Here is a 15,358-nt window from a genome sequence, read left to right on the forward strand (position 1 = left end):
GAAGCGTCCGTTCTTTAATACAGTCCTACGAGTTGTCCCGCCCACAGGTCCACCCCAGTAAAATGCCCGCCCAGGCATGATGTGCAAGGCGGAAGTTCCGGCCCGAAAAGCAGGCCGGCGACAACCGCTTCCGGCCAGAGCGAGCCTCGGGTTCTCACTGGGATCCTCGATTCCAGCTCCGCCCCAACCCCTGGCACGGCCCTGGCCCTGGCCCTAGCCCCGGGCAAAAGAGGAGGCTGGATGGCGAACGCGTTCACTCTACATGCTTTTATTACAAGACTACCGAGCATACGAGGAAAATCCATCATCCGGTAATTACATCTAAAGCACAGATATTTGAAAAAAAGAGAAAGATTTTTTTCATTAAATTATATGATTAAACCATGACCAAATAGAAAATTTATATAATAAAGCCAGGAAAAAAGTTGTAAAATATAGTTTACAATAATTATTCACATTCAAGGCTGTACATCAATACATACAACAACGTGGCCCCAAACATGAATCCAATCCAAATAATTCATATATTAGAATTTAAATAACAGACTGAACTAGAGGCCGACAATAGCCAGCAAATAACCTTATATAAGAATAAAAATACAAAAGTGTATATCCTAGTATCATTGCATTATCTGTTTTCATAAGTATTTTTAATTTTGCTTTGCCTGTACATCACAGTTACAGCTACAGACCAGGTAGAGAATATTACACATGTTCTAACTGACTGCCACCAACCTGAATGACAGCAATAGACTATTGATTCATCCTACTGTATGTGGCTAAGGAACAGCCGAAGCAGCTCTAAATACTGTAACATTTTAATTTGCCAATGTCCAATGAAACTGTGGTCATAATGGAGGCTTTCACCTGCACAATGACTCACTTGTAGTCATTAACCCAGATGATTAAACTAGGGTGGACTACATGAGGAAGGGAAAATTTGCCTTTTGTAAAACCTGTACAGTTTGAATTCTTCATATGGAAGTAAAGAATTACAGGGGAATTTCAGGTATTCACATCGGTTAATTCATTTGCTCATCACTGGAAAGGTGCTTTGACAAAAACAGCTTCCTTCCTAGGCCACTTTTCCACAAGCATTCTGATTTATAACCCTTAGGTATTAGGCCAGAAGCCAGTTATCTTCAGAGGCTCTGAGAGTGGTCCCAGCCCTGTCTCATCTGCCAGGGTCCTTGTCATACATTCTACCTAAGAGGTGCTACACCCACTGGAGTCAGTTTATGTTGGGTTTTGCAATAAAACAACAGAATGGAGAAGGTGTACAGCAGCATCTCTTGGAACATGGTATCCTCACTCAGAGCTGCTACAGCCTTCCAAGTCTCAGACATGAGCACCTTGGGTCTGTGGCGCAGTAGGGAGAAGCCTTGAGGCATCAAAAAGCAGGTAGCTGATTTCTTGAGCCCTAGGCTCTGGTAGAATTGAGTAACACTGAGTGTGGTGCCCAAAAATACTCTGCTGTATATTTCTAAATAGAATCAACAGGCCCCACCCAACACAAAGATACAACCCAATGTGGTTAGGTGGGCTGTAGTAGAAGACCATAATTACCTGTAGCACACAGAAAGGTTTACATAAACATCAGCTTGGATACCCATCCTCTGCAATGAAAAAGCCTGGTCACTGTGCTGTCCTGAACTGCTAACCTGAGGGGTGGAACAAGGACACAACTATACTTTTATAAAACCCAATCATCTACATGGTTTCTTTTTCGATTAGAGCTTTGCTACTCTGCTTTACAACTGATCCCAAAATGGCCCAAATGCACTTTCTGAGTCTATAAACTTAATTATGATTACCCATTAAGCATGTGGCATTGTCAGTTTAACACTTTATCTCTGCTGACTATGCAGAAGCAGATTCAGTACCATTGTGGACACGAAGTACAAGATTCTGAAAACATCACCAAGCACTTGGAAGCCATAGCAGCAAAGATGGAAGAGAAGTAACATGAATGACCAGATTCTTGCACTGAAAATGAAGAAACTGGCTTATGGAAAAATCTGTCTCAAATGGATCTGCAGTAATGAAATTTGAGTATTAAAAAAAAAAAAAAGAGCGGTCATAGTCAAACTTTCTTGGGAATACACAGCTTAGCAGAAATTGTGATCAAAAGTCTGTAGGACATGAGAAAGGACGTGTTAATGGGACTCAGAGCATCAAAGATCAGACCGAGGAGGAGGAGCAACTTCAAAATGAACAAATTCTTTGACCCAAAAAAATACCACTTGCAGGCATGTGAGGGAGAGAAAAAATCAGAGTAAAAATCAAAGACAGATAAGTATATTCACCACAGCATTATTTAAATAGCAAAAAACAAACAGAAAACCCCAAAACCATCTGAATGTTTAACAGGGAAACAGTTGGATAACTTGTAAATTTACAACCATTTGAGTCCACAATTATTAAAAACATGCTTTTGAAGAACTGCTCATGGTATGGAGAAATGCTTAGGGTAAAAAATGTCAAGTGAAAAGGCTGGATACAAAATGATGTATGCTGTATGCTCCCAGTTTGATTTAAAAAGCAAACAAGGGCTAAGGATGTAGCTCAGTGGTAGAGCACTTGCTTAGCATTCCTGAATGCCCTGATTCAATTCCCAGCACTGGGACAACTGACAATAGCAACAAAAAGCTGGGGAGGGAAGAGCAGGATCTACATTAAAATGCTCACAGTGGTCTCTGAATGGTGGGCCTTTCTTTTCTTTTACTTTCACAAAACAGATACTACTTTTAAGAAAGTACACAATTACCTGCCTCCTTGCTGGCACTGGGAATCTGTGCCACACTTGAATATCTGCAAGGTTACCTCAAGCATAGATTATAAACACTAGGGTGGCCCAAAGAGGGCTGCAGCAGGTGAAGTTTCTACCAGCCTAATACAAGCCATCTTTCTCAAAGTGGTTTCTACTGAATCAACCAGGATAGAGCTTAGAATGATGGCTGAGCCATGGTGCCACTCTCTAGAGTACCTAGACAACTACAGCCCACTGCCCAACCAGAGTGCAGAAAAACAGGTGGAAATGACCCATTCCAGCTCAGCTTCATGTGACACCGCCCTGTGAGGTACAGTCCTAGGTAAGAGAAGCCAGAGGACATCTTGCCATTCTTAGGGCACATGACTTCTGGAGCTACTAATGGGGCATTTCCTTCTCTCCTTAGCTAGATCCCCTATTTACTGTCTCCTCTCTCTCTCTCTCTCTCTCTCTCTCTCTCTCTCTCTCTCTCTCTCTCTCTCTCACACACACACACACACACCACACACACACACACACACACACACACACACACACACTGACACCCACATCCTGTCCTACAGTGTAAGGCACCTGCACACTGGGTGATGGCTCTAGGGATGACTGGAAAAAAACGAAAATGATCTAAGTCCAGGTAAGAAAAGAATGTACATGGTTCTTTAAGGGAAAAAAAATCAAGGAAAAGGGGGCAGTAAGGATAAAGATGAGCTGGGAAGAGCTCAACTATTGTAGCATAGGGCAGTCATCATGGCCACCCCCTACCAGCTCAGCTAAACTCTGATTTTGGAGGTTAGGATGGCACTTGGTAAAGCCCAGGAGGTAGTGTTGCTCTCCAGGGGAGAAAACAACAGAGGACTCTCCCATAAGCCAGCCAGGTGTTCTAATTCAAGCCACACCTCAGCCCCATGTGGTCCCCTGTAGTTAAGTGTCCTCAGAGATACCTTCCCTGTGTCTGTATGCATGTGACAGCCAGAAAGCCATTTTTACACAAGTAAACGCAGGTTATAGGACATTCTTGAGGGCTAAATAGCCACAAGGCATGAACAAGAACAGGACTCTAAGGAGGAAACACCTAAGTGAAGCTAACAGATTCTTCAAAAACCAGGAGAAAGAGTGCCGACTTCCACTCACAGACTGACAGTGTTCTGGGCTATCTGTTCCCTGGGTCCTGGGGGCAGGTGAAGTCCTGACACCTGCTCCTTGGTCACCTGACACTTATCACACAATCTAGCAAAGTCTGAAGAAAACCCCTGCTCCCATCCAGCATCCCTGCCAAAGCTTGATGGTAAGCTTCTCATCTACACTCCACCCTCTTATTAAAATTTGAGAATAGAATCTCTCCCCTCTCAGTTTGGGTGGCCTGGCCCACAGGTGCTCACTGTGGACAGCACTGGGGTAATTGTGGTGTGGGCATTTTTGGAGCGCCTTTGTGAAAGTCAAAAAACAACAACACCAAAAAAAGGCAAAATTGTTGCTGCCTTCGGTACATGGGAGTCAGAGGTGTTGCTGTGAGCAGTCTATGAAGGCAGGTGCCTACTTTTCCCCACTAGGGACCAAGGGCCGCCCTTTAGGGACATCCTAGTCAGAGAGAAAGGTACAACTAAGTCCCTCAGAAGCATTCTGCAAGAGTGCCGAACTATCTCAGACCATCTGTGTTACAGAACAAAGCACTGCCAGCTCAGCATCAGAGAAACGTCCCAATACTGGAAAGAATTCCAGGACAGGCAGGCTCAGGTTTAGGTGGGCTGTTCCTATGAGCCAGACAGTGGTAACATTCTTTCCAGGCAAGGTCCATGGCTTTATGGTACCAGGTGACCAGGCAACATGAGAAAGCTTTCAGATTTTCAACAGAGATGTAAAAACTGAGCTAGCTGAGAAGTACTTACCCACAGCACTAACAGGTACATGTGAGGCTGCGCTGGAAATTGGCATACACCCTGGGATTTCTCAGCTCCTGCCACATTGGCATGTGACCTACACATTTAAACCTTTGCAGAAACTTCCAGGAAGGCCTGCTACCCCACTCCTCCACATGGGAGCTGTGGCCCAGGCTGGATTCTCCATGGTACCTCCAGGCATGCCCTGGTTCAAGACAGGATTCTATATCGGGTAATGATCTAGTTGGTGTTATCTAGGCGCTGGTATGACTCCTGAACAGACAGGCACCACTCCTGAACACATGCTTGGGCTTGGTGTCTAATTCCCTGGATGAACTTCTAGGAAGTGGAATGACGGAGCAGAGCCCAATGAGGGCAGCCTGTAACTACAGCAGCCTGCATACTTCTCACCATACAACCTGCCTACTGTAAGGCAGGGACCACAGAAATGCTGCCATCGGAAACACACCTGACCACATCTCTAGGGCCATATAAGGGACTCAAGGAAGGGAGTACACACACAAGCTAAGAGCCCTGTACCCACAGTGAGCTGGTGACCACCCCAGCAGAGGAGTGAAGAGGCTCCCCGGTGAAGGAGAGCCAGATACACCCGGTCCCTCAGTCACAAAAGGAGCTGTGTTTATCAGGTGGGGAAAGGTAGAAGCAGGCATGCAGTTCCTGTGGATGCTAGGAGGGGCTGGTGATGCCAAATGTGGCCACTGGTCTGGGCAGAAACTGGGCTACCATGCAAGGAGCTGGGTCTCCATGGCCACAGCAGTGCATGGAAGCCACCACAAAGCACAGAGAGCAAGCAAAGCGACCCTGAATTCCTGTTTGTTGGTTATTTGTTTTGTTCTTTGTGTGGCTGGGTTCTTTTTTTTCTTTTCTTTTAAATAAAAAAGCTGCAAGGTTTCCATCATCCATGTTCTCCTTGAGATGGCTGGCAGGTGGTCTGGAAGCGTCCTGGGTGGCGGCCGAGCCGCGCTGGGGCAGGTATCCTGGCAGCGATAGGCAGCCCGGCCGCAGGCCGCGTCACTGCACAGCAGCATCTGGATGGCTCTGGTACCGCTGCCTCCAAACCTCCTGGATCTTTCTGCACCATTTGTGAGCATTCCCACTTGGATCCATCAGGTAATACGTCCTGTTAGGCTGCAAAGACAGAGCATCTGATGTCCTCCAGGGAGTCCCGTCCCCACCCAGCCTGTCTTACTGTCAGTGCTGCCAGCACCTTTTCAAAGCCTGTGGGCACAGTGGGCTTCTTCATTCTACAAGTGCAGAAACTAAATACATGGGCAGGTGACCTACTGAAGGCAAAAATCAAGCAGAGTATCTCCTGGCCCAATTCAGGCCTAAGTTGTTCATACAGGTCTGAGACACAGGAACCTGACCTGACCCTAGATGCTTCCCTAGCTAAAGCAAGGGACACTCCCAACAGAAATGCAGAAGCCTATGGTGATACTACAATCAGAAGCCTTATAGGGACAGACTCACCGTGTGGACAAAGAAAGTTTTAAAATTCTTGGCCTCTGGTCGGAGTTCTTGTGACCATGGAATTTCACCTTTCAAGACTTTGTTGACAGGATCAACATAATATAAATGTGGCCCTTCTGTGAGTAATAACTGCCGTCGTCTTGCAAATAAACCCTGGTACAAATAAATAAATAAATAAATAAACAAACAAACAAACAAATGTTTGACCAAGTCACAAATGGGACTAACTTGTAAGTAGCTCAGGGCATAGTGACTGTCAGCCACCTATCTATTCACCTGAGAAACCTCCTCCTCAACCTAGGCCCAGCATCTTACATCAAGAAAACATAAACATGGTAGCCAGGTGTTGGGGGCACACGCCTTTAATCCCAGCACTTGGGAGGCAGAAGCAGGCGGATCTCTGTGAGTTCAAGGCCAGCCTGGTCTCCAAAGCGAGTGCCAGGATAGGCTCCAAAGCTACACAAAGAAACCCTGTCTCGAAAAACCAGAAAGAAAGAGAGAGAGAGAGAGAGAGAGAGAGAGAAAGAAAGAAAGAGAGAAAGAAAGAAAGAAAGAAAGAAAACATAATCATGGGTCTCTGCTATTTAGCTCACAATGTGCCCATCAATGGCTAGTTTATAGTCCCTTGGCCCCTCAGCTTCTCTAGGGTAGATTCTGTCCTTGGTAGGCCAGGCCTCAGCCCACCTTCATGCAGATTTTTACTTCCAGAGTATACACAGCCAGGAAGGGTGTTAGGAAGTCCCTGTTAGTCAAGTCTAATATATTCTGCACTATCGGTTGCCCATAAAATGTAATAAACAACAGGACAGTGGTGGCCTACACCTTCAATCCCAGCACTCAGGAGGCAGAGGCAGATAGATCTCTGTGAGTTCAAAGACAGCCTGATCTACAGAGACAGTTCCAGGACAGCCAGGGCCACACAGAGAAACCATGTCTCAGAAACAAACAACAAATGTAATAAATGACAACTCCTGTATTTTCAAATCTTCTAATGAAGAACTATTTGCTTGGTTCTCAGAAATGATACATCTTCCTTAATGTGACAGAAACCTTAGCATAGTGAGATGGGCCTTGTGAAACCATGAGAAAACATGCCCTGTGGTCAGAGCATAAGGCTGGTTTTCCACATGCCTCCTATTCCTTGAGAGTCTGAGTGTTCCCAGTTATAAAATCTAGAGATGATCTCCAAAGATCATGCCAAAATGCCATACCCAACAAATCATGACAGGGCACCAGGGTGAAGAAATGATCTGAGTTAGAAGCAGTAGGAAGTCATAGGATGAAGAACTGATGTGAGTTAGAAGCAGTGAAGTCATAGGATGAAGAGCATCAGGGACTTGACTTACCTTTCGCTTATCCACTGGGCCCATTTTTAATATTAGGTTATTTTCTACAAACTGGTGCCTAAAGGAGAAAGAAATAAGAATGAGAAAGCAGTTCTCCAAACTCTGTCCTTTGGACAAACTCCATGGGGCCTCTGTAGACTTTCTATCAGTTAAGTCTGCCTTCCACCCACCCCAAAATTCAACCTCTCTTCAAGTCCAGGAGATACCCCAGATGCAGTGATGCAACGTGTATAGATTTTATCTGTACATATGTGCCAGAATCTACGTTCTCTGGGGTCATCTTCCAGTTGGAGATATCTGCATAGTAGAGGAAGGCTGGGAGACAGTGCCATAGAAACAAGGTAACACACAGCATCATCATCATAATTATCATCATGTTAAAAAAAAAAAAAACTACACTGGGGCTAGGTGTGGTAGTGTACAACTTTAATCTGGGCACAGAGGTTTGGATGACACTGTGAATTAATATTAGAATCTACAAATTCTAATATTCCCAAGCCAGGACACCTAACAGTGCCTAGAATGCAGAGTTCCATGGAATCACAAATCCTTAAAAGATGGCTTCAGGATATCTTTTCTGGGTTGAGGTGGATTGCTCAGTGGAACAGGGAGTGTTTAACATGGGCCAGGCACTAAGGGCCTGGGGTTTCAATTCCCAAGATGGTGATGGGGGGCGGGTGTCTTTTCCAACATTTGTACAATATTGACAAAAGACATTTATTGAAATATGTCAAGGATTTGTTCTGACCAGAAGTCTGGAATCAAACCACTGACTCTTTGCAATAAACACTTGCAATCAGAGACATATGGACCAAGGAGCACACGGTGTGACTTGTTGGGTTGCACTGCAGCTTCCATGATGATATTCTTAATCTCTCCCCCCACTTTTAATTTTTTTTCTCATTTTATTTTCATTTTTTTCTCTTTAATTTTGTTTTATTGGAGGGGGATGCAGGGGTGGAGGGAGGGTGTGAAGGGATGGGGATTGAATGGATCAAGATACATGATGTAAAAAACACATAGAATAAATAAATTGTATTAACCAAAAAAAGAATTTGGTCTGGGGCTCTACAGGTAAAGGCACCTAATGACCAAGTTCAACTCCTGGAACAACATGGTAGAAGGAAAAAACTAACTCTCATGAGTTATCCTATTACTTTTACACATATACTATGGCATGAACACATGGAAGGAGAAAACTAACTCCTCCAAGCTGTCCTCTGACTTCCATGTGCACAAACAATACATGATATTAATATTTTTTAAAGAATTTGGTTTGACTTATTACATGAGTATGTGTACTTCACTTTTGTCTCCTCAGAGTCAAAGATAATTTAACATCTAAGGTTACTTTATTAGGTTAAAGCTACTCTTTTTTAAAATTTAATTTAGTTTTATGCACTTCAGTGTTTCTGTCTGCATGTGTGTCTGTGTGAAGGTGTCAGATTACCTGGAACTGGTGTTACACACAGTGAATTGAACCAGAGTCCTCTGGAAGAGCAGTCACTGCTCTTAAACACTAAGTCATCTATCCATTCTCCATAAAGCTACCTTTAAAATACCTGCTCATGGTACTTTTTTTTTTTTTTTTTTTTTGAGATACTATGATACAACCCATTGCTTTGTGTATCCAGGAAAGCCCTATGTCCTGTCTGATGCCACTTCTACAATTAAAAAAAAGTCACATTTTCTGCCTGAAATTTTTCTAAGTCAAGATACTCTGACACCTCCCCGAGGAGCCAGAGCACTCATGAGCAGAACCCTCTAGACCCCACTACCTGACCCACACTAAACCAACCAGACTACCTTTCCAAAGCACAATGTCTAACCAAATTCTTGGTCTCAAGTCACACACAATATAGTACTGTGTAGACTTTGAGAACTAAGATTCTGAACAAAGACAGGACAGTGACCCATAAAAAAGTGCAAAATACACATTCTCTGATAGGTATTTACTAACAAAACACCCAACTTGAAATACAGGGGGAACAGGCTGGTTCTGAAAAGTACATTAGTGAGGAAGGCTTACTGCCACATAGAAGGTACAGAGCAGTAAGATGTGCAGGTAACACTGCAGGCCTGCCAGAAAGTTCACCTAACAAGCAGGCCCAGTAATAGTTAAGCAAAGACTTACAAGTAAAGAAAAGAAAGATTTACTAATTAAATTATTGGAGGGGGAGTAAACAACACAGGAAGCAAAGGGTCAGAAGCCAAGAAAGCAAACATGCTCGTATAAACAAGTACCAGTGTGCCCTTTGTTCACTCTGCACATAGAGAATGTACTCACAGTCCAGTCTTCTGGGGAGTACATGTGCATGTGTGTGCATGTTCGAGAAATGTCACTTGCCTATAGTCCAGGATCCAAAGGCTCAGGAAACAGAGGCCAAGAAAGTCCATTAGCAGCAGCAACACCACAATCTACTACTTAACCAGCCACTTGAAACAAGTTACTGTTTATTTATCTGCCTACTTTCTCTTTCTTTTTTCCATCCTTTCTTTTTTATGGTAGTGCTGGGGGTTGAACCTAAGGCAAGCATTCTATCACAGAGTCATATCCCCAGCTCTGTTTATCTACTTTGAAAACATTACTTCAAAGACTCATCTGGACTTTCTTAAAAAAAATTTATAGTCTGGGTAGTGGTGGCACAGGCCTTTAATCCCAGCACTTGGGAAGTGGACAACTGTCTTGGGGGAAAAGTATGTGTATGAGTGTTCTGCCTGAATGTATGTCTGAGCCTGGGGAGGCCCAAAGGGGATGATGGAACTGGAGTCACAGATAGTTGCTGAAATGTCACGTGGGAATCAAACCCTGGTCCTTTTAACTGCTGAACCATCTCTCTGGCTCTATTGACTTTTTACTACAAAGTAAATCCCCTATCCTGGAGAGGCCCCAGGCACACCTTAAGCGTCTTTCTCCCTGGAAGAGTCATAGCTAGAATTTCACCTGAAGTAGAGCCACAGGTGCTACTCAGTTCATGGGTAGCTTCTCATTCATACATAGCAATGTGGCTTCTCCCCAAACAGGCAAATTCTGTCATTGATGCCAGAGAGTTGAAGACTCACAGGTTGAGGAGTTCAACTCACAATGGCAGCAAGGCAAAACTCCAAAGCCTGGCTCTCTCCTCTACTATCCATACACACCCCAAGACTATCCCGCTCCTGTCTCTGCCTCCCGAGTGCTGGGATTAAAGGTGTGTACTACCACTACTGCCTGGCTCCAGACCTGAAATCTTGAGGAAATGATAGAGAATCCCAAACCCAAAGAAAGTGGGCAAGATACTGTAATCCTCCTGTTCTTACTAGCACTTACAGCCCCAGGCAGAGGAAAAGCCCCCAGAGGAGCTGAAACATGCACACCCTGAAGACAGTGCTTCTGACCCAGCTCTGAGAGGAAGGGCTCCTGTAAGAGGCTATAGAAAGCAGGAGTGCAGGGGACTCAGCATATACACAAAGCTCCTGTTGGAACTGCAGCTAGGACTGCTCAAATTGTTTTGATCAAAAATCTTCCTTTACAGAATGGGAGAAAATATTGACCAGCCACACTTCACATAAGGGGTTAACATCTAGAATATGTAAAGAACTATAAACACTTAAAAAAAAAAAAAAAAGCTAGGCATTGGTGGCGCACACCTTTAATCCCAGCACTCCGGAGGCAGATGCAGGCGGATCTCTGTGAGTTCGAGACCAGCCTGGTCTACAAGAGCTAGTTCTAAGCCTCCAAAGCCACAGAGAAACCCTGTCTCAAAAAACAAACAAACAAACAAAAAACCCAGCCAGGCAGTGGTGGTGCACGCCTTTAATCCCAGCACTCCGGAGGCAGAGGCAGGCGGATCTCGGTTGAGTTCGAGACCAGCCTGGTCTACAAGAGCTAGTTTCTAAGACAGCCTCCAAAGCCACAGAGAAATCTTGTCTCAAAAAAACCAAACATGACCAGTGCTTGGGAGGCAGAGGCAGTTGGATCTCCGAGTTTGAGGCCAGGCTGAAACTTGATCTACACAAAGCAAGTTCCAGACAGGTTCCAAAGCTACAAAGAAACCCTGCCTCAAAAAACAAACAAACAAAAAACAAACAAACAAACAAACAAGGAGCTGGAGAGATGGCTCAGCTTTTAAGAACATTTAGAGCTCTTCCAAAGGACCTGACTTTAGTTACCAACACCCACTTTAGGTGGCTTACAACCACCGGTCATTCCAGCCCTAGGGAACCCAATACCTCTGGCCTCCTCGGATACCTGCAATCATGTGCACAGACCCACACATACACATAATTAGAAATAATAAAAAGATAAATAAAAGCCAGGTGGTGGTAGAACACACCTTTAATCCCAGTACCCAGGAGGCAGAAGCAGGCAGATCTCTGTGAGTTCAAGGCCAGCCTGATCTACAAAGTGAGTTTCAGGACAGGCTCCAAAGCAACACAGTGAAACCCTGTCTTTCCTCCCACCCCCACCCCCCAAAAAAAACAAAAACAAAAATTCTTTTTTATCCCTGATAGTAATACTACCTTAGGAATGAGTGAGTTAAGGGACAAATTTAAACTCCCCAGAATTATTGTAGGTTATTTCCAGGAGCAGAATCTGTATTTAATTTTTCTAGAGAAAATAAGTTTTGACAGTAAGACCTTCTAGTCTTAGCCATCTGCATGTCACTGGAAAAGCTAAGGTTTCTTCCTCTCTCTTCATAAAGTCTCCTGAGCCTTATGCATTGTCTTCCTGCCTTAACAAGTCCTCAATTTTCCTTCTCCCATTGCACCCAAATATACATCATTCCTGAGACCCCTCTGTCATAAAAAGGCCTCAGCGCAATGGGAGTAGATATGCTCAAAATAAATAAACAAACAAATAAATAAGTGTGTGTGTGTGTGTGTATGTATGTATGTATGTATGTATGTATGTATAAAGTTGTCAGAGAATAAAATTTTAAAGTAAAAGCCTAAGAATACTAGAAGAAAATAAAGGTAATCAGGCATCAGTCATGGCACACATCTTTAATCCTAACACTTGGGAGGCAGAGGCAAGTAGATCTATCTATATCATTTTGAGGCCAGCGTAGTCTACATGGCTAGTTCTAGGCCAAGATAAGGCCTTGTCTCAAAAAGAACAAGCAAACAAAAAAAGAAGGTGGGGGTGCCAGATAAAAATACTGTAGCCAAGTAGACTTGGATGGAAAACAAGATTAGAACAGGAACAGGTTAGATGGACATTATAAAAATTTACAACTATATAACAATATATCCTCCAATAGACTGACAGGTAAGTTGAAGAAAATGCTGGCAAAATATAGCTTTCATATATGCAAGTCTTAAAATCAATTTATAAAGATGTAAAAACACAAGAATACAATGCAATTCAAGCCCCAGCCAAGGTCCCCCAATAACCTCTGGGAACCTGTTCCTCTGAAGAGCACTGTAGAGATGAGGCAAGGACAAGCAACCAGCCCACATCTGCTCCCATGCACCCTGTATTTCTAGATGGGGTGCCGATGCCTACAGTTCTTACCAAGGGTTTCCACTGGCTTGTTTTTCCAATAACAATCTTTTCTCATCTTCTGAAAACTGTAAGTCTAGTTCAAATGAGTTAGTGTCCAAATCATGGATGTACTGCTCTATGTTGCTGCCCGACCTCTGGGGCAGGCTGGTATCCACCGCAGACAGCGAGTGGGAAGAGGAGGAGGATGACACCTGCATGCAGCCAAACTGACTCAGGAGATTGTCATACTGCAAGGGAAAAGGAAAGGAGAGACGTACCTTAATTTGTCTGTAAGGTCAAAGACTGCCTCCCACATTGCCTGGCCCCCACAGCCGCTCACAACCTGGTAAGCTTACATACTCACTTCAAATAGATAGACAGAGTTTCTTCCAATGACCATTTGGTCACTAAACCAAAGCAAGGCTAGACCTTCCTGCTATAAGTTCCTCTTCTGATAGAAACAGAGGTCAAAGAGGGGCTACACTACATCCTTTATCTCCAGGGAGAAAGAACCTGGGACCCTTACCCAGCACAGCACCCCAAGGCAGGAACCTCTAGAGCAGCTACCCTCTGACAAGGAATTCAACGCTTGGGCAAACTTCTCTTTTAGAGTTGGGATCTTAAGTTTCAGAGCCACTGCATAGTCTGATTTAGCTTATATTTGTTTTATTTTTTAAAATATTCTTTAATCTCAGCAATGATTCTAGGGGAAAAAAAAAAAAAAACACAAGCAGAATGGGCAGCTCACATTCTAGCACACTCCCAGGCAATGACAGGGTCAAAGATCTTTGAGCATAGGTGGGAGGCAGTTACGTTGGCTGCAGGCCTCATACCCCTGAGTCCTGCCTTCCATATCCTGAATTTCCAGAAAGAGAGTCCTGTCTACTACACTCCACAGAGGTCAGTCCCTACCCTCTGCAGAGTCTATAGTCCTATGCCCACCTTCTCACTGTTGCCCAGTGGCACTTTGCAGAATTGATGCCTGCATAGCCTCCAGCAGTAATAGCTCCATCTTGCTGACTCCACATTCATACCCTAGCGCTGTCCCCACTTCCTTCCTGGAGGGTCCCCAGTAAGAGAAATCATGTCCCTGCATCAATTTACAAAAATTACTGCCATGCTTCTACTGGGACGAGGGGTGTCCCTACAAAATCTTTCAGAGCCAATAAAGTGGCTTCAATTTCTAACACAGAAACTGAAGCTCAGAGTCAAACTCCTCTGGCCAACACTGAATTTAAAAGCAGCACAAAGCTGCTGCTCCACATCACTGAGCTTCTCCATCCATGAAAAAGGAATACCTGCAGAGCAGACTTCCTCTGTCGCAGCGTTCTCTAAGCCCAGTCTGTCTAAAGGTGAACTCCCACACAGGAAACTCTGTCTAGGTGCTTACAAAGCCCTTAAGACATACCAGAAGAGCTAAGCAGCCACGCAACAAAACCAAGTTGCTGCCACTCAGAGCCAGATTATACAGGTAGAAGTCAAAGCTCCCCATAAAAAAGCCCTGTCCTCAACAATGCAGAGCAGGCCCTCAAAGATGCTTAGGTGAATATGCATGTAAAGTATACATGAAGAAATGCTCCTGGCTGCTAAGATAGACGATAATGGAGTCGATTCAGCCCTTTCAAAGATCAGCTGCCTTTGGGAGTGAAAGGAAGGGACAGAAACCATAAGGTGAAGGACTGCCTACCATTCCTGGTTAACTCCTGCAGAAATGAGAGTTCCAATAAAGAGGACACCAAGGTTTCCACCAGCACCCTCTGACATGACCCAAAAGGACACCACTCATGAGCATTTAGTAGGCAAGTGGGGCAGGGGCAGGAACTCCTGGCTCAGGGCCTTTCTCTGCAGTGAACACATGCAGAAACTGGCCACTGGCCACATAGATGCACTTGAGTTTCATTCCCTACAAGTCTGGGCACAAAGAACATTTTAGGAGAAAATGGGGATTGCCAAACAGCAAGTAAAACACAGATAATTCCTTGATCTCTAAGAGGCAAAAACAGCAATACTTCTTTAGAAGTATTTAGAAGATCCTCTTTTGTTTGGGTTTTTTTGTTTGTATGTATATCTTGTTCTGAGACAGTGCCTAATTTGTAGCCAGACTGACCATGACCTTTCAATCTTTCTACTTATTATTTTATGTATATGGAACTTTTGCTTGTGTGTGTGTGTGTGTGTGTGTGTGTGTGTGTGTACACGCACGATCACACAATGTGTGTACTTAATGTTCCCAGAGGCCAGAAAAGACGTCAGATTCCCTGGACATGGAATTACAGACAGTTGTGAGCCAATATGTGGGTGCTGAGAATCGAACTCACAACCTATGGAAGGACAGAAAGTCATCTTAACCACTGAGTCATCTCTCCAGCCACAACTTTCAATCTTCTTGCCTCAGCTTACTGAATGC

General features: G+C 44.2%; 1 protein-coding gene and 1 long non-coding RNA gene across 2 annotated transcripts in view; one reads left to right on the top strand and one right to left on the bottom strand.

Moving 5' to 3' along the window:
• Nucleotides 1-105: 105 nt before the first annotated feature.
• On the top strand, nucleotides 106-2,119 carry LOC118239143. The gene is made up of 2 exons (XR_004770742.1): nucleotides 106-311; nucleotides 1,869-2,119. It is a non-coding gene; the product is annotated as an uncharacterized LOC118239143 (long non-coding RNA).
• The window catches only part of Pdpk1 (3-phosphoinositide dependent protein kinase 1), a 62,638-nt gene continuing 47,532 nt past the window's right edge, over nucleotides 253-15,358 (bottom strand). The window contains exons 11-14 of the mRNA XM_027424893.2: nucleotides 12,982-13,199; nucleotides 7,485-7,542; nucleotides 6,139-6,291; nucleotides 253-5,796 (exon numbers count right to left, since the gene is read on the bottom strand). Of these exons, the coding sequence (XP_027280694.1) occupies nucleotides 5,680-5,796; nucleotides 6,139-6,291; nucleotides 7,485-7,542; nucleotides 12,982-13,199 (546 nt within the window). The 3' untranslated portion in view covers nucleotides 253-5,679. The remainder of the gene's footprint in view (nucleotides 5,797-6,138; nucleotides 6,292-7,484; nucleotides 7,543-12,981; nucleotides 13,200-15,358) is intronic.

This window comes from Cricetulus griseus, chromosome 7 (genome assembly GCF_003668045.3).
Source record: "Cricetulus griseus strain 17A/GY chromosome 7, alternate assembly CriGri-PICRH-1.0, whole genome shotgun sequence".
Taxonomy (NCBI): Eukaryota; Metazoa; Chordata; class Mammalia; order Rodentia; family Cricetidae; genus Cricetulus; species Cricetulus griseus.